This window comes from Falco biarmicus, chromosome 5 (genome assembly GCF_023638135.1).
Source record: "Falco biarmicus isolate bFalBia1 chromosome 5, bFalBia1.pri, whole genome shotgun sequence".
NCBI lineage: Eukaryota > Metazoa > Chordata > Aves > Falconiformes > Falconidae > Falco > Falco biarmicus.
Genome location: NC_079292.1, coordinates 59,863,247 through 59,882,053, shown reverse-complemented (window position 1 = coordinate 59,882,053; position 18,807 = coordinate 59,863,247). Strand labels below are relative to the sequence as shown.

Genomic DNA, 18,807 nt, shown 5'->3' with positions numbered 1-18,807 from the left:
GGAGTAGTGGTTGTAGCACTCATCTACAATGTCCTACTCACCTGGTCAGCCAGTGAAGTGGAGAGCATGCTCATTAACTCCCGCTCTGCTGTGAGTCTCCACATCTGCTCCCATTTCATCTTGCGTAACTTATCGAGAAGCAGCAAGATAACCCCTGAAGAAAAACACAGTGCAGAGAAGCCATGATGCATGTGCCAGCCAAGGTCCATCCTGTGTATGTGCTGACTCAGCAGTTAAAACAAGGACATGAGCTGAGATCTATCAGTGGGAACTACAGTCCTTACCCTTCGCTAACACAGGTTGACTAAAAAAAGCAGTGTCAGGTTTCAAGATGCCACTAAGAGAAAGCTCTTCTGAACCCCTGAGGATGCAGACAGGAAAAGGAGAAGGCATACAGATGAATGCTTGGATATACAGGCTTGCAAGAAGGCTAAAGTAGCCAAAGAGGAGTGAAACTGGGAAGAAGTAAGAGAAGGATGTTCTACTTCTAATAGTCTTCTTAACTGATAAAGTTTGATTTCATTATGACATGATTATCATTGGGATTATTCCTTACAGACTGAACGGATCGAGGTGATTCACATGATGGAGGTTAACTCCATCCAAAGGTCATTATCGTTCCAAATAGAATTAGACAATATCCTACAAGAAAGAAAGAAGGAACCTCTTGACACTCCGAGGTGACCCTCCCACTCCTTATTCTGAAAAGCTACAGGCTCTAAGAGGATAGATATTCTGTCAAGTCCCTTTCTACTAGGGAAAGGGTAGAGACAATCCCGATTTATCTAGTATGACTCCATTCTGCCATCTTCACATGGAACAGAGATCTGCTTCCTCCAAAATCCCACTGTTTAAATTAATTTCTATATGGGCTGAAATCAAGATTATGCTAAGCCAAAGAGAATTTTGTCACTCATATTAAAACATTTTACTCAGTGTGCGTGGGGGGGAATCTGGCCCTTAATACTTACTGCATAGGATGCAATACATACATGGCATAAGATGAAACTGCATCCCTTACTTCACCCAGTAAGAAGTTAATCACCTGAAACATCAGACTGCAATCCTTGAAATTTATTTTGAGTAACAGATTATCAATGCTGGTTACAACCTAGCCTTGGAACATGCCCACTGTTAAGGCAGCAAGTGTTCATAGAGCAGGACCCTCAGATGAGAAAGTTACACTTGAAGCCAGAAAAGAGGTGTCTCAACATGCATGAGAGGTTACTCCTGGGCTGCATGTGGAAGGGAAAACAGCAGAAGCAATGAAGCTGGACTGAAGCATCAGCAAAACCTTTCCTACAGTGTCTCAGAAAAATTTTACTTGAAAAATTAATTTTGGAAAGACTTAGATAAAAGCACTGTCGTGGGGAATGAATGCAAACTGAAGGACCATAAAGGAAGAGTACTGATAAACAGCAGCCTAGCAGGTTGACAGGAATTACCTAGTAAGAGCAATGATAGGTTCTGTGTTGTTTCACATCTTCATTAGTGGAAGGGGGAAGTGAACAGAATAGTAATGACATCTGCAAGTGACATTAAACAAGAGGTCTTACAAAAAAAAAAATGTCATGGCAACTGTAAAGAAACATAACAGCTACACAGAACAATATGAAATGGCAAAAGGCAGGCACTGGGAAAAGCTGCCGGAGGGAATCTAAGATGATAAAACTGGAAGTAATGAGAATAAGAAAAGAAATGTAGTCTGAGTACTTAAGAAAAATTCTCCTAAAACTGTTGTGGTGAAATAACCTCAGAACAGCAGATGAAATGCTTTATTTCATGAGTTGTTAAAAATCAGGCTACACAAAGATCAGAAGTTATACCTGGAACAATCCTGCACTAGTTGGGAGAGAACAAAGGTGGTTCCAGCTCATTCCTATCTTCAGTTTCTATGACATGGCAAATTTCTTTCTAGTAAAACCTGGCACTGCCATGAATAAAAAGAAATGCTCTTCTGGCAGTGAATTTTGTGGCCTGTTTTAGTTCTGTTTTCCGTTTCCATCCATCTGGTTCCCAAGGACGCTGGAACCTGCACTGGAGGGATCCCCTTTCATCTTCAGTCAACCTTTCTGCTTCCAGTTGTTGGATTGGAAAGGGATGTATTGTCACAACATGCTACAACTTACTTCTGCCAGTGTGTTTGTCTTCCCTGCAGCATAACCGTGGAGTGAGTAGTGTGTGTGCATTAGCTTCTAAGAGAGCCATTGTGCACTGTCTGAAATTCTAGATCAATGCGAAGTCTGTTCCTTGTGCTGCAGTAATAAACTGGGTGGAATAAGCTCCTCTCTGGCAGTGGATTTTCTCCAGCTGGCAAGAACTGTCAGGTTTGTTTCAACAGTGAAATACAACTTTATTTTTTCTTAATAAAGAATCTTCTCAGAAGATGTAAGATTGAGTTAATTGTAATAGTTTTTATAATTTATAGACAATAAAACAATTTTTTTAAGCTTCCAGTCTGAGGAGGAAAAGGGGAAATGTTTTAATATGTGGAGTACTCTCCAAATTCTTTGTCTTCCACTCTCATGTTAGCAGCAGATCATGGCATTGAAGCTAAAGAGATTATGCTGTCCTGAGGGGGTATCATGGTAGCAGCTGAGAGTAAAAGAGGCAGATGGGGTGGAAAAACTGGAATATATGTGAGAAAGGATGTATTAAATTATGATGCAATCATGGCTATTGAAAATATTCACAAGGTTTTAATGTTCCATTGTCAAGACTAATTTTGATATGATTTCTATTTTAATTCACCTACAGGCCTGGGTTTAACACCTTTGTTCAGCCTCTGTTCAGGGCTCCTTGCACTGTGGAATTCTAATTTACTGCTGCTGTAAAAAATTACTCCTGGAGAATATTTATCACAAGTTTAAATATTTACTCATTATTGTTAGCGAGATTTCTACTAAGAGGAGAATTTAATACTATTCACCTAATCAGTGCTATTTAGTGAAAAAGCAAAGCAATAGCATGTGTGTTGGGAACTTTTAAATAGTTCATGCAGAGGAAAAATTACCTTTTCTTCAGAAGAGAGCATTTCAGTTTTACTTCGTGTTGTTCTGCTACCAAAAGCAAACATAACAAATGAACTAACTCCAATCTGCACAATTAGTTTGCAGGCAAAGTGTATGAAATAAGTAAAGGGAAATATTTGCCTCAGGAGCCCCTTCCCTCACAAATTGACTGAAATCTCAGACTAAATCCAAGATGACATACAGCTGAACATAAGGGGAAAGGGACTTACTCTCAGCTGCTGCACTGGGGAAGGAAGAACTGGAGAAAAAAAAAAAATATCAAAGGAATACTTTATGAACATCAGGCCCCAGGCAGTGGGACTTCTCATCTTTTGATGAGTGCAGCGTTTTCCTGCCCTAAACTACCTGACAAAAACAAAGGGAAATCTCGGCAGCAAATAAACAAAAAGAGAAAAGCGGCAACCCAAAAGTCTCATGTGTATTAAACAAATTATGATCAACCACACAACACCCTATTTTCCTTATCCTGAGGATATAGTTCAGCCTTATACAGGGATGCAAATATCTCAGAACTCCTGCAAAAATAATTCTTTATTACTAAACCTGTGGAACACATCCTAGTCTAGTTCTTACTTGAATGGCATTTTCTCCCACTGCTTGATCAGACTTTGCTTGAACTACCAAAATCTAACATTCTGAATTGCTCAAAAAAACATACAAGAAAGCAAAGGCAGGAGTTGCTCAAGAATGTAATTTCAGGACACACACAAAAAAACCTCAGCCCCAAAAGCAAAACAAAAAAGATATAAAGGAATCTGGTGACTAGACCAGAGAAAAAAAATCTGAATTAAAGTATCTGGACTAAAATGTTTCAGTTGAAAAATACTGCAAATTTTGTTTTGGCATGTTTTAGAACTCAACTTATTCCAAAATAATATTTTTCACTTCAAAATTGATACAAATTAAAAATCTTACTGAAATGCTTACAACAACTGAAAAGACAAATAAATGTTTCATTCCGGGTCTAACAAAACTCTGACGGTGAGGGTCACCTGAATTTTTTGCCTTTTTCTCATGTTTTGATTAAATCTGAATAAAATCTTACGTCTTTCCAACGTTTTGACTAAGCAATGGTTTCAGTAGATGCTTCAAGCCCTCTCAGCAAAGCTGTCAGGGTGGTTTTTTTTTTGGTTGTTGTGTTGATCTGCTCCAGAACTAAATATTCCATTTTTTGCAATAGCAAATTGAGAGTTTACAGAAACATCAGCAATTTCCCTTAGAATGCTACGAACTCTTGCTTCAGGAACACAGACTACGGCTTTTCCTGGAATTCAGAGAGGAATATATGGTAGAGCTAGAAGTAATAAACAACATTTTAAGATAGAACAGAATCACTTACAGAAGTTATAGTGAAACTGGACAAGCTTTCAAACTCAATTTATTACAATGGCTCTTTTAAGGTGGCTGAAAAAATATTCAATGCTGTGGGGGAAAAAACTGTAGCTACTAAGGGGTCATTTTCTGTAAACACTACCTCACCTGTTTCTTTCAGGTAGAACAGGATGCTTTTGTGAGCTACTGAGGCAATGCCATATTATATAAGTAGCATCTCGGAGCCTGTCCTTGTCAGATTTTAAAAAATTAGTCTCATAATTAAGTCTATAACAGTGAACCACCTAGACAGATAGCAAATAGATACCATTACAATATCCATGAAAGGCAGGCAAGACACATTTCCAAATACATTATAAAGCAATACTGGGTTACTAGGATTTTACAAAACCCAACCATCATATCAAAGGCCACACACCAAAACACTGAGTCTTAAATGCTGTAAGAAATAACGTTAAACAGGGCTGCCATTATGGAGATTTGCTGCAGTAAATAACTGACACAGAGATTTAAGGCAGTAAAAACTGTAACCCACCGTGTTTTGTGAAAGAGATTCAGCACCAAAAAATTGAGTTCAGTTTTAGGCACTATGGAAGGGGCTTGTAACTCTGCTATCCTGGAAGAAGCGCCATGAATAGTGTTGACCGCTGAGTACTCTAGCAAATACTTATGCATGTTCTTTTAATTCCTGCTTTTTGTAGCTGGAATCAACAGAAGCGGTCGCAGTGCATAGGGCAGGGGCTGTGCCTATGCCCCTGCTGGATCAGTGTTGCAGCACTCAAAACTAATCAGCTGCAACAAGGTCTTTTACCATCTCATACCAACATACTCTCCATGCCAGTCCCTCTACTGCCTTCTGGTCTCTCCTCATCCACGGCATGTGTTCTCTCTCCTCTCTCTACTCCTTCTTCCTTTCTCCTCCTCGGCTGCTCCCTCTTCATTGGCTGCCCAACCTCTTAACAGAACCAGCCACAGCTGCACCTTGTCTACATCAGCCAACCCACTGCCCCTGAAGCCAGCCCACAGCTGTATGTTATCAATGTTAATTAACCCAGTTTCATTCCTCTACAGATCAGGGCAGGAACGACCCGTTTTGCTAAGGACTGCTCTGGAACCCACTGGGTCACACCTCTGCACCACCCACCGTGGCCTCTGCTCTCCACCCACAGTATCAACAGCAAGGAGAAAAATATTAAGTATGTGGCTGTTAGGAATTAAAAAAATGAATTAAAGCTGCAATTCCACAATGAGATGCTGCACACATTTTTAAATCTTCAGCTTAAGTCTTTGTGAGGATGAAAATCACTGCATTCATTTCACTTGATTTACAGACCATCTGTCTAACTGCTGCTCATAATTTGACTAGCCATATCATTAGTATAATAAAACCATAGCTTATGTCTATAGCTTTTAACACGGTACGACTGAAGGACTGTTATTCTAACACTTCTGGAGTTCCTTGATACATTACTTAACTATGAACTTACATGCACTGGCCCTTTTCTCCAAAAATGCCTTTCACAGTCTAAAAAAAATTAATAAAACCTTGTGTTAATTGAGAATAAAGGATGACTCCACATTTGAACTTTTCTCTGAGAAAACCAAACAGGGTTGAGAAGCTGTTTTGAAATGGAAAGTGGGTGTCCCTCTGGGCACGGTGACAGAATGCAGTAGACCTTGTCTTCTCTGCACGTGTATTGAAAGTGAAGCCATGGTAGAGTGCATTTTGCAAAGCAGTGCAGTCACTCTGTTGGGAGCCTGGTTCCTCTTAAAGCATTATAAACATTTTGTTTATGCTTCTTGATGACCATTTAATGTAACGGAACACACTTATTTTCTTTGTTCTCCTCTCCTGAAGCATGTTGTTTTCTCCCTAGGCAGAATTAAAATGAAGGATATACTCAAGGAAGATGAAAGATATATTTAAGCATGATTTTAACTTCTTACAGAGCTAGTGACTAGCTCAGAATTTCCTAGTTCTCCAGTTGTTTCTTCATTGTTTAGATGTTATTCTTCCTGAGCAATTTGAAAAAAAAAAATACATATGTTTTGTATGTTCTGTTTTATGACTTCCATTTCTAGGTGAATTTCTCCAACTTTCCTAAAGTCCCAAAGGCTGCTACAGAAAAATTTCCTTGATTCAGGAGTCTAAAAGGTCTACAGGACTGGAGTCATGAGCCATAGAATTTTTAGGAAGTCTATAGAGGAAAACCTCTGCCACTTGAAAGACCATCCTGCTAAGTAATGCTCTCCCCTCCTATCTTCCAGAGTCCTGTGAAGAGAAGTAACAATTCTGCAGGTCTCTCTCAGGTCGGGAAAGAAAAACTGTCTTTAGACCTAGAGGAATTGGCCTTTTCTTACATAGATCCCAAGCAGTGCAAAGTCATACACTTTCCTGCCCAAAATGCTGATAAAGTTTTCCTAAATCATGTAATGGGAAAAAACATGGCTGGCAAAAAGACAAATACTAGCAAAATCAGAAAGAGAAACTAAAGTTTTTCCCAGCTGCTCTACTTGCTTTGGGCACCAAAGAAGACAGGAATAGTAACTGTTCTCAAATCCCAGTGTTTCCTGAACACTGTACAAAGAATTGTAGGAGATAAAAACCATCTGCGAAGAAGCTCCTTACATGGGTTTTAAAATGCACCGCAGTTTTCTTATAGCTTTTGCAGTCCATGACCCTTGTGAGCATATAGGGTACAGAGATTACATTTTAAAGGCAGTGGAAAGCACAATTGCAGGTACTTCTTAGTTGGTAAACTAGGGAGATGGCTTCCAAGAGGGGGAATAAAACCTCAAGGCAAATCACGAAATGATCTTGACATTCAAAAGATTTGGAAAGATTTTGCTGAGAGGTTTTAAACCTCAGATACCACATTCTAACTTCAGACCAGCAAAGGGAGAGAGGAGGGGGGTTTCAGCTTCTGTGTGCTGTAGCACAATGGCAATGACCGAACTAAGTGGAGCAGATGAGACCTGTCTCCAAGAGGTGTCCCACATCACTGCCATGCACAAGTACCACCCAAAAGCTATTCGGTGTGCATCTCTGTACATGTCTGGAAGTCAGGATGAGGTGCCAAAGGTTGACACTAAGAAAAAGATGGTCAGGTACACATCTTACTCTAAAGCACTTTGAAATGGGAGAGTTAAAAAGAAACATGATACAGGGGAAATGTGAATAAATTCTACAAATTTTTAAAGAACTTTTCCTCTTCTCAACACTAAAAATGCAGTAAGTTCTTACATGAGAGGTTATTTGTGATTTCATTTGGCTGGGTGCTCAGGTGACTTCAGCTGAGAGGAAAACAAAGTCCTGGTTAAATACATATTTAAGTGCTTTAAGTGATAAAAGTCAGAAAGGGTAATTTTTAGCTTTTGCATAAGAGGCCATAGGATTTTTCAAAATTAATTTGTGCTTTAACTAGAGCCTAACTTCTAGAAAAACATTGTCTTGATTTAAAAATTTACAATAATGGATAAACTATCACAAACTTTGATAAATTATTCCAATGCATAATTACCCTGATGAAGGATACTTCCCTTATTTCTAATTTGAACATGTCTTTGAACTTGCAGTCATTTGATCTTGCTCAACCTTTGCTAAATTGGCAAGCCCTCTATTAAGAAATGTTATTTTCTCCTGCAGATACTAATAATCTATGATCAAACTATCCCTTGACTCGCTCCCAGACAAGCTCCTGGAGCCATTTTTCCCAACTTTATGGGAGATTTTCCAGTATTTTCTACGAACTTTGTTAATTTGTAAGTACTCTTCTTTGACCTGTGGAGATTAGACTAAAAAGTAGCTAAATCTACTTTTAAAAATATATCCATTGCAGGAAGTGATCACTAGCACCCAGATCAAGTACTACGGAGTGGTTGTACACACACTCTTCAGGGTCTAGCTCTTCATTGAGCCCGCTGGCCACATTCATACTACATGGTACTTGTCTCTGAAGGTATAGTTTGTGTTTCTTCTGTTTTCAGACATAACAATTATTCCATTTGCATTTCTCCGTGCCCAACATTATGAGAGAGCCATGCTACAATCTTCTAGACTAGAGACACTTTAGCATGGAATTGAGGGTCTGTGTTGTGTTCATTGGAGAATGTCATCAGGGCATGTGGGAATATTAGAGAGTGTGAAGTCTTCTGATGCAGTGTTGAAGGACTGGAAAGGGGTGCCAAACAGAGTGTAGTCCTATTCATATTACCTTCCAGAAACAGTTCCTGCAGTGAGCTATCAACAAATTATACTTTTCTACTTTTCTTTAATCCTTGATAAAAGACAAGTTTCTCCCTGAAAAAGACAAGGTACCAACTAATAACAGTTGGACTTGATGGTCTCAAAGGTCTTTCCCAACCTAAATAATCCTATGATTCTAATCTCTGTGCCCTGTGGATAATGAGGGAGCCAAGAGTGAAGAATGAACTAGACTGCTACATTTTCTGACAGTGTAGACCTCCAGTATGTCAGGATTAAAAAGTCTACACCCAATACAAAACATATCTCCTGTACTCATACTTAAAATGTCCCTGTTTATACATCCAATGATCACACAAATTATTTTGACAACCATACTAAACGTGGCTTTACATTCACCTGATTATCCATCCTGGACTGTTCCTCATGCATCTCTTCAATCCTTCCGAGTGTACAATTCTACATGTCAGTGCCACAGAAGTGTGAGTGAGTGTCACAACTACATCAAGTCAGAATAACTGGACTTTGAGTGAGCTGTCCTGAAGAGAAATCATAGAACGGTACAGCCTGTACAAGGTTACTGTGCAGGTGGTCCAGTTATTGAATCTCTGTGTGCAGGCAAGTTCGGAAAAACGGATCACAGAAAGCCTGTTCCCATGGATAGAAATGGAGGAGGTTTGCTGGAATTTGCTGAATATTTGCCCTGGTGAAAGCAAGTACGTCTTCCAAAATTAATTTATCTTGGACCTCCACCAAGGAATCACTCACCTTTAAAAGAAAAAAACACAACTGTTTCTTGATCCTCAGATCCTGTAAATCAGATTAGGGCTATTTAATGCAAGAGTCAGGCATTTATCTGGACCTTATTCATGATGCTTATTTATGTTTTATTCTTCCTCAGAAAGCAGCAAAACCTCAAAGGTAACAGGGATCATTGCTTTTTATGGTTTTTTTGTTGTTGTTTTGTTGTTTTGATACTCTCAAAAGCATGACATTTAATAGGGGTTGAAATGTCAACAAATCTACAAGGTTTCCACTTTGGACTATGTGAAGAGGAAAAATGCACCCTGCACAGGTGATAATTATTTTGGTTGGCTTCTAATATTAACAGTAGCCCACAAAGCTAATTATAGAGATAGGCACAATGAGTAAGAACCCGTCATAGCTTTTCTTGGTCTGGTGTTCAGTCAATGCCCTAGCAACAGAGGAGGAAATGTGCCTCATGGGTTGAACAGCCTCTCAGGTATTTCTTCACAGTTGGATGACAATGAGGTTTATGATTTTGCATTCAGAAGCGACCAGCCAACTTACACACACGCACACCCCAAAGAGTAGTTTCTTGACTGGAGGAGATTCAGGAGGGATAGAACATTCTAAGAAATAGATTAGGTGAAAGAAAGCAGCAGCACAGAATGAGTTAAGTCTAAAAATTAACCATAGTGGTTTTAAAAAGAAAAACAAGGAACACAATATGCTTTAATGTAATGATTTAACCCAAAGGTCAGCTGCAGGTCAATCCTTCCTCCACGATCATTTTTCATCCACTAACAGACAGACAAGATTAGGTTCACAACAGAAATACAGGGATGGATTTGCATAAGGAGAAAATATGTGTGGAGCTGTTTAGCATGCTCATGAGGTACAGTTTGGATAAGTGGACTACAAGGTGCCTGAAAAGTAAAGGTGGACTGCCAAGCTCAAAGGGTTGTGTTCAGCAATAAAACATTCAGATGGTGGCCAGATGCAAGTGGTATACCACAAAAGCTGACACTGGGGCTGATACTGTTTAACATCCTGATTAATGAACTGGAGATGAGATAGAATGCATCCTTAGCAATGTCACACGTGACACCAGACTGGGGTCTGTGGCCAGCCCGGGGATAGGGCTGCTGTTCTGAGGGACCTTGATAGGCTGAACAAGTGGGCTAAGAGAAAGCTCATGAAGTTCAATGAAAAGTTCTGCATGGGGCTATTCCTGAATGGACAGTGCAGGCTGGAGGACAAGTGGATAGAAAGGAGTTTTTCAGGAAAAGTCCTAGGCGGCAACCAAATTGTGGGCTGTATTAGCCCTACAGGTCAAGGGAAGTGATTAACACTCTACTTAACACTTGTAAGACAACATCTAAGTACTGCTTTGGAATCTTCAGTCGACTAAAGACACTGACATGCCAGAGTAAGTCCAGTGGAGACCAACCAAAATGCTTAGAGGCCTTGAGAACATGTATGAGGAGAAGCGGAGAGAACTGGTTTTGTTCAGCCTGTAGAACAGAAGGCCAAGAGGATCTCTTACTGCTGTCTACAGCTACTTAATGGAAGCAAATTCTTCTGAGAGATGCACAGAGACAGAATGAGAGGTAACTGACACAAACTGCAGCAAAGGAAATTCTAATTACGTATTAGGAACTTTTATGTTCTATTTTTCTCTCCAAGACAGCAGCCAAATACAGGAACAGGCTGCCTTGAGAGGTATACTTGGACATATTAAAAACTCAGCTGGAGAAGACCCTAGGAAACCTGAGTTGGCTTTCAGTGGGAAGAGGACCAGAAGACCTCTAGAGATCCTTTCTGACTTAAATTGCCTATAATTCTATGTTTGGGAAAGCTTCTCTTTTCACTGTCTCTATTAAGGCCTTGAGAACCACCATGCAGAAACTATCTGGATATATAGGGTACTGCAATGGTCCTGTCCTCTGATGTCCTGGTTTTGGCTGGGATAGAGTTAATTTTCTTCCTAATAGCTCATACAGTGCTGTGTTTCGGATAGTATGAGAATAACATCATCATACTGATGTTTTAGTTGTTGCTAAGTACCGCTTGCTCTAAATCATGGACTTTTCAGTTCCCATGCTCTGCTAGTGAGGAGGTGCACAAGAAACTAGGAGGGAGCACGGCCATGACAGCTGATCCAAATTAGCCAAAGGATTATTCCATAACATAGAACATCAGGCTGAGTATATAAACTGGGTGGGGAGCTGGCCAGTAGCTGCTGATTGCTGCTTGGGGACTGGCTGGGCATCAATCAGCAGGTGGTGAGCAACTGTAATGTGTACCACTTGCTGTTTTTTTCCCTTTGGGTTTTATTCCTCTCTCTCCCTCTCCTCTTAATTACAATTATTGTTGTTATTATTATTTGAATTATTAAACTGTTTTTATATCAACCCATGGGTTTTACCTGTATCTGTTTCTCCTCCCCATCCCACTGGGGGCAAGGGTGGGAGTGGGTGGGGAGTAAGGCAGTGGCTGCGTGGTACTTAGTAGTTGGCTGGGGTTAAACCACAACACCTGAGCTCAGTTTGATGAAGACAGGTGGAGGAGGGAGGGTTGAGAAGCTACAGCAGGAGCAACTGAAGTCAGGATGTAGCTGGACATAGAGACAGAAGACAGGCAATGGGGAAAGGAAAGAACTGAGTTGCTGCTTCTGAGATCTCAGTGTCCACTCAGTTTTGCAGATTCTTCTTTCTCAAAAGTCTCTTGCTATTTTTTTAAAGTGGAAAGGTTTTTCCTGAACCTAATTTGCCCTAACACTAAAATGATTAAAGTATAGTGATTTCTGTAGCCAACAGCATCTAAGAGAGCGACCTGACTATGACTAAATCCAGCATTTTCTTGTTGGCACTCTCTTAGAGGTGACAGCTTTGACACAATCTTAGTTAATCTGCCACTTTCTGTGACAGGCACCAGGCTACTGTTAGAGTCCAAAGATGGAGTCTAATTTGTTGCCTTTTTCTTTGCTTTGAGACTATGGCTAAAATCTCTGTTTCTGTATCTACAAAAGCAGCTACCTTTACACAATCACTTTTATGAGCACAATGAGAAACTGAAAAGTGAACTTGTACGTCAGCAGAAAAAGTATTGGTTTTACTATTACCATGCATTTCTCTGGAGTTCTTGTCATATCGTAGAAGATTTTGTTCTCAGTTTAGGCACCTGGATGCCTCTACTAAGCTTTTATGTGAAAGTCTTTCATCTAAATTTAACCTGCTAATGATGGTCCCTCTGCAATAAAGAGAGGGCATTTCAGAGTGCTGGACAACATAATTACTCACCAAGCTATGTATGTTCCCATAAAGAACTGTCACGATCAAATTGAAAATACCACACTTCAGAATGATTCTTTAAATCATTAGATTGGAATACTAGATATATATGTCCTATTTGTGTACATTACATGGACAACTTTGCATTATGAACTCAGGTCAGAGCAGTAAAAAGCCCCAAACTAGGACAATTTAATCAACTAAAAAGAAATACTTTTTATTTACTCCAATACAATGAAAACTAGAATCTGGTACAGACTGTTTGAATGCCATTTTCTTTTAATCACAGGTTCCTTAGAAGATGAAAGATTTCAGTGTTTCAAAGAAAGGCAGGTATTGTTTTTTTAAAAAAAGTTATTGCAGGGTCTGATAGATTCAAACGCTAAGGAGCAGAGGATGTAACTCAGAGAATGCAATGAACAGTAAGTAAGTAGACTACTTCAGCCACAGTAATACCATTACTACATTGATAAGCCTCTGAAACTAGCACCATTTTCAAAATCAAATACATATTGGTCCTCATTTCAGAAACCTCAAGTGTGCTGTGAACACGTTCTCAGTACCTCACATGCTTTAGAAATTGCGTAAGAAAGACTGGAAAGGAAGCTATTCTTTGAAGTTAGTCAGCTTTAATATAGCTTATTTTTAAGTGTAAGTTACAGATTATAGCCAACAAAGATAGTGATGTGGTCATCAAAAGCAGAATTATCATTTTAGCTTCCCAGCATCAACAGACAGACTGATAATTTCTGTTGAGCATAAAAGCAGCATGTTGGCACTTCCTAAACTACTGCCGTATGATGTGCATGATACCTGCACTACAAATGCATCTTTGTGCAGTATAAAGCACATGTGTATCAGTATGCTTTGCCCTGATAACAATATTGGCTGAATGAGCTCACAGTATCTTAAAGAAGGAATAATCTACCCCCCCAAAATGGTACAGTGTGAATCTGAGTAGGTGAAGAAAGTGTTACTTTTTTGCCTTGATATTGGCGTTGGACTTTTATTTTTACCTTTTTTTTTTTTAATCATTACAATTTATTTTTCATCTATTTGCAAAGGCTCCTGTACTTTAATAACCAAACCTAGTGATACCAGTTCCTGTACCAAATGTGACTGATATTTTACATAATAGGAGGCAGGAATATTGCAACAGCTTCTAGAGAGGGCATGGCTAAACTGAGCCAGGCCCTGATGGTGGGTATTTAAAGGTTCTACAAACCATGAGTTTTTTGACTTCTTCATTCACTGAGACATTCACTGAGATTTGGAAAAATCTCCACTCTCAAGCAACCACTGTACTCCTTTTTTTACACCATGGAGAAAAGCACTGTTTTTAGTCAGAATCTATGCAATGTATTTTGTAAATTAGTGCTAAATCAGATAGCTGTCAAGGAATTCTGACTCTTCCAGGGGGAAAAAAAGGCATTTTGGTAACAGATCTATCCAGATCTGTTAGGCAACAATAATCACTTAAAGCATTAACTGTGAGAATTTCTGAAAAAACAGAAATATCTGATTAAAGTAAAAGAGCTCAGCAGTTCTTGACATCAGATCCATTATCATAATATCATGAGCAGAAGCCTGTGGAGCTCAGATGAATCATGGAATCATAGAATCATTTAGGTAGGAAAAGACCTTTAAGAACATCAAGTCCAACTGTTAACCCAGAACTGCCAAGTCTACCACCAAACCATACCTCTAAGCACCACATCTACACATTTTTTCAACGCTTCCAGGGATGGTGATTCCAGCACCTCCCTGGGCAGCCCGTTCCAATGCTTTACCACCCTTCCAGTGAAGAACTTTTACTAATATCCAATCTAAACCGCCTCTGGCACAACTTGAAAGAGGCTATCGTGTTTCCAGAGCAGGACCACAGGCAGTTCCATGACCACTGCCCTGCCTCCTCCATTTTGCACTGTTTTACTAGTCATTTGCTTTCTGCACTGAAGATGCACAGTATAGTATCATCACGAAGAAGCACAAGATGTGATCCAGTCTAACTTCATACAAACAATCTGCCCTACGCTTGGTCTTTATTATTCACACTTGTTAAATATTATGCAAAAATGGCATATGTTTCCCACTTTCAATTCATCTTCCATAGGTACTTTTTTTCAACAAAACAATAAAGAGATAAATTCTAGTATTCTTCCCATCATTACAAACATGGGAGTAACAGAGCGCAGTGCACACGTAGCCTGGTAATCGTTAGGTGCTAGCCATTCCCTTCTGTTCTCAGTCCACAAATCTGGTAATGTGACATCTCTCAGCGTGGGAGTATGAATCCTCAGCTCAAGCTGTTGAGACACCTCCTTGCAGTAACTAGTAGCTGCACTGAGGCAGCGTATTTGAGATGAGTCTCAAATCCTCAGGACAGGCTTCTGTAGTCTAGAAGTCTGAAATCCTCTGGGCCAAAGTTTTCACAAATGCCTCCCAGCACCCACGTTACAGTCACAGATCCATCCTAAAGCTCCATTTGAAAGGCATGGAGTCCATTCTCAGCTGATCTCAGTTTGCCCTGTTGTACTAAAGCTGGAGAAGTCAGGGGTGACTCACACCAGCTGAGGAAGTGGCCTGAAATCATGGCAAGAGTCAGCAGAACTGCTTTAAAACCTCCACCATGATGGAAAGTGTAAGGCAGACAAAGTACTAGAAGGTTTTTATGTTTAGAATTCCTTTGATAAGATATTTTGCTGAGGACTGAGATGACTGTTACTCCAAAAATGAACATCAAACCATACAGTGCAAATCTGGAGCTGTCAGTTTAACATCTGTAAAGAGAAAAACCATAGTGTGGCTCCGGCAATACTTTGGAAAGCACAGTTTAGGCAGTGCAAGACAATATGGATTATACAGAGAGAAAGGTATGCTTTAACTAATGTATGAGGAGTCTGTAAGAGTTAATCTCGGGGTAGACAAGCAAAATGGAATGGACAATATATAAAAAAAGCATTTGATTAAGCAGCTTACTGAGTTTTGGCCCATGAGGTACAGAAAAAACCTGGGTACCTCTGTGGTACAGAAGCAACTGTATTTAAAACGGCTTGAGGAAGGCAATATTATCTCAAATAAATAATGGTTCTAACTACGAAAATTCTGAACACCAATTAAATTGTCACTGAACTGACTTTTGAGTTTGATCTGGTTTTCCTAAGATTATATTATCATGAACTAAAGTATGACTTGGATTATCTGCCCAAGCAAATGAGGAAGAAGGATGAAAAACAACCAAATAAAATTTCTCCTTGCAAGGTTGTATTGGCTGTCAGGAGATCTGGCCTGGGCACACAGGAATAGAAGACGCATGCTTACTGGGTTTAAAGAGTGAGGGAGAAGGAACAATCACACCTTTGGCTTTAATGTATCTGCCTTCTGGGACTCCCTCAACCTATATGCTGTCCAGAGTGGCCCAGACACAGAAAGGTAGGAGTGAACTATAAATTATTTCCTTCAGAAATCAGGAAAAAGCAGTGGAAGAATTTTGACTTTGAGGGGTGCTTCTGCATCAAATCTGCCACGGTTCGGTCTGGCTGAAGAGGCTCAGATAAAAATCTCTTTTCTTAGGATGGTATCCTCGGTCTGTAGTACAAACTTTCCCAAGAGCAAAGTCTGCGTGAGAGCTTCTGAGAGCTTCCCCCTGATCTAGCTTTGTTTATCTCATTAAAGTTACAGGGGTTTGGGGGCCCTTTTACTGTTCCTAAGTAACAACTCTAAGCACCTGAATTTTTAACGCCTTCCCTTTCCTGGCCCACTGCCTTTCATGAGTGTTTGGCTTAAGAGTTACTGCCTCCTTTCCTGCTCCCCCCTTGCTTTAGTTTTCTGAATCTGCCTTGGCCACAGTGTTGCATTCAGTGTCAATTATTTGACTTTATTGAAAACGTTAAACAAGCTCCAGTTTCACTTGGTATTTCATCTTCCTTGAGAGATTTATACCTCCAGTTTCTGATAGATTACTGATGCAAAAAATGAATTAAGAAAATTATAATGATTCTGTCAATAACATCGTTTGCTACTTCTCAGAGGTTGCACTGTTTCACTCAGTGACCTCTTGTTCCATGTACTTGAAAAAACACCATTTCACTTCTTATGATCACCTGTCAATCTTCCACTCATTATCCACCTTCTGGTTTTCTAAAAAAAAAAAACGTTTTTATAACTATGGGTTGGTTGTCTGAAGAAAGAAATTGTGAGCAGACTAAAATCATTGGCAGCATTATATACATGGCCTAGTAGGTATGTATTAACACATACCAAGAATTAACACATGCAATGTATGTGAAGGACTGTAGACATGCAATTATTTTTGCTTTCAGTGGAAGAATTTTGTGATACATGGACATTTGGTATTCCTATAAAACATTTGGAACAGGAAGTTAAGACAATATAAATTAAAGCTTTACAGCATTTTTATTAACATAATTGCATTTTAGATACTACCCACCATACATTTCTGAGTTATTCTAATGTTGTATGGTTGTGACACATTTGTCTCTTCCATCATTAAAATGGCAGAAAGAAAAAAGGAAAAATGCAGCGGAAAGAAACTAACTATAAAAGGTGGTCAGCTCTCCGTGGAACAAATAATAACTGCTTTGTGGTGTAAACTGAACAGAATTGACATCAACAAGTTTAGCTGTGTATAACATAAGGTTTCAGTACAAATCCATGAAACTTAGCTCTCTGTCATGCTTTTGGGGGGGTGGGGGACAGGGCAGGCAGCCTGAGCCTTTATATATGCAAATCTGCTCTGATAAGTGGAGAACCAGGGAACAAACCTCTTTTGCCAAAATCTTGTATCCATAACTATCTGTGTTTTGTTAGGCTATTCTTGTGGACATTTTCACAGAACAGAGATGCTTTGCAGAGGGTGAAATACAAATTAAAAAACAACTGGCATGATTCCCCCAAATATACAAAGGAATACAGAAATACAGATGACCCAACCACAACTTGTACAATCCTTTTTCTAGTTTGACTGTTTAATTCAATCCAATATATTTCTGTGAAGCAAAACCACTATTATGGTGAATAATTTCCTGATGGGGCAGGGATATTTAAATGGACTTATCTTTTCTAAATGGAGGCTTCACCATCTGTTCTGTCCTTTTATTACAAATAGAGAGAGGAACCTAAGTCACTGCATCAGCATGTGAAGCCTAGCATTGAAATGATTTAGATGTACGTGTGTGTTCTTTATGCACCTGGTATGTTTTTTTCACATACCAAACACAAATCAGTGGGAAGACCTGTCTCTTGCAACCTAATAAAATTCCCTGATCTAGTGCCTTTATTCATTTCTCACGGCAGCAGAAATTGATGGCCAGTAGTTTGCATTTTATTAGGACAATTATTACCCTGTTGCTGTCCTGCAGGAGTTATATCTTTATTGGGCTGACATTTTGTGATACCATTTACCTCTCTACAGAAAATGAGCCTTGATTCCTTTTCTCTCCCTCTTTCTGGGCCTACATATGCTTCATCATGGACAGAAATCTTGTAGGAAATGTGCTGAGGGTGTGTCAGAGCACTGAAAAGCTCTGTCCTTCCGCAAAGGATGCCACACAATCTCTGTTAAGACCATCAGAGAAGCAACATATTCTCTTCAGAGTAGCACAGGACCAGAAACTCCACAATGCATCCCACTGCATCATTTCTGCTGCTTTAAATGGCAAATTTTGCAGTAGGTTTGGAAGGGAGGTGCAAATTACCACATCTCATACTCTCTCTACCAGTAGACTGAACTGACTGCATGCTCAATGCAAACATGAATTCAAAGAAAACCCTCAGGGCTCACCTGTGTTGTAGCCCCTCCCAAGCGCTGGCCAGGGCCGATGATTCTTCCAAAGGTTGCCCAAATACCAATCACTCTGGTTCTCCACCAAGCCAAGAACCTGCTGCCCTGGAAAGGAGCAAATTGCAAAAAGGTCATGAGACAAAAGACAGTCAATCAATGCAAAACAAACACAAAGTCTGGAGAGGGACAGCCAGTGCATAGAGAAGACAAAAGTTCAGGTGCTGCCTTCCTTTCATGCATTTGGAAGAAGCCTGTTTATGTAACAGACAGCAAGCCTGGCACAGCAAACTCAGCACGGCTCATTTCTTCCCTTCTCTCCTGGCTAGTCTGAGTAATTAAACACTGTGGGAACCTTTGTCACGCTGACAGAAATATATCACCCAGACAAATCTGAATGCT

The 18,807-nt window shown here is 39.8% G+C and overlaps 1 protein-coding gene across 3 annotated transcripts in view; it reads right to left on the bottom strand.

Annotated features, from left to right (window-relative positions):
* Positions 1-18,807, bottom strand: part of LARGE1 (LARGE xylosyl- and glucuronyltransferase 1) — a 287,256-nt gene that overhangs the window by 43,761 nt on the left and 224,688 nt on the right. For all 3 annotated transcript variants that reach the window (XR_008822038.1, XM_056340051.1, XM_056340052.1), the window contains 2 exons: positions 18,409-18,513; positions 42-154 (listed from right to left, as the gene is read on the bottom strand). Coding sequence is in view for 2 of the 3 variants with exons in the window: in XM_056340051.1 (XP_056196026.1) it covers positions 42-154; positions 18,409-18,513 (218 nt within the window). In the remaining variant the exon portion in view is untranslated. The remainder of the gene's footprint in view (positions 1-41; positions 155-18,408; positions 18,514-18,807) is intronic.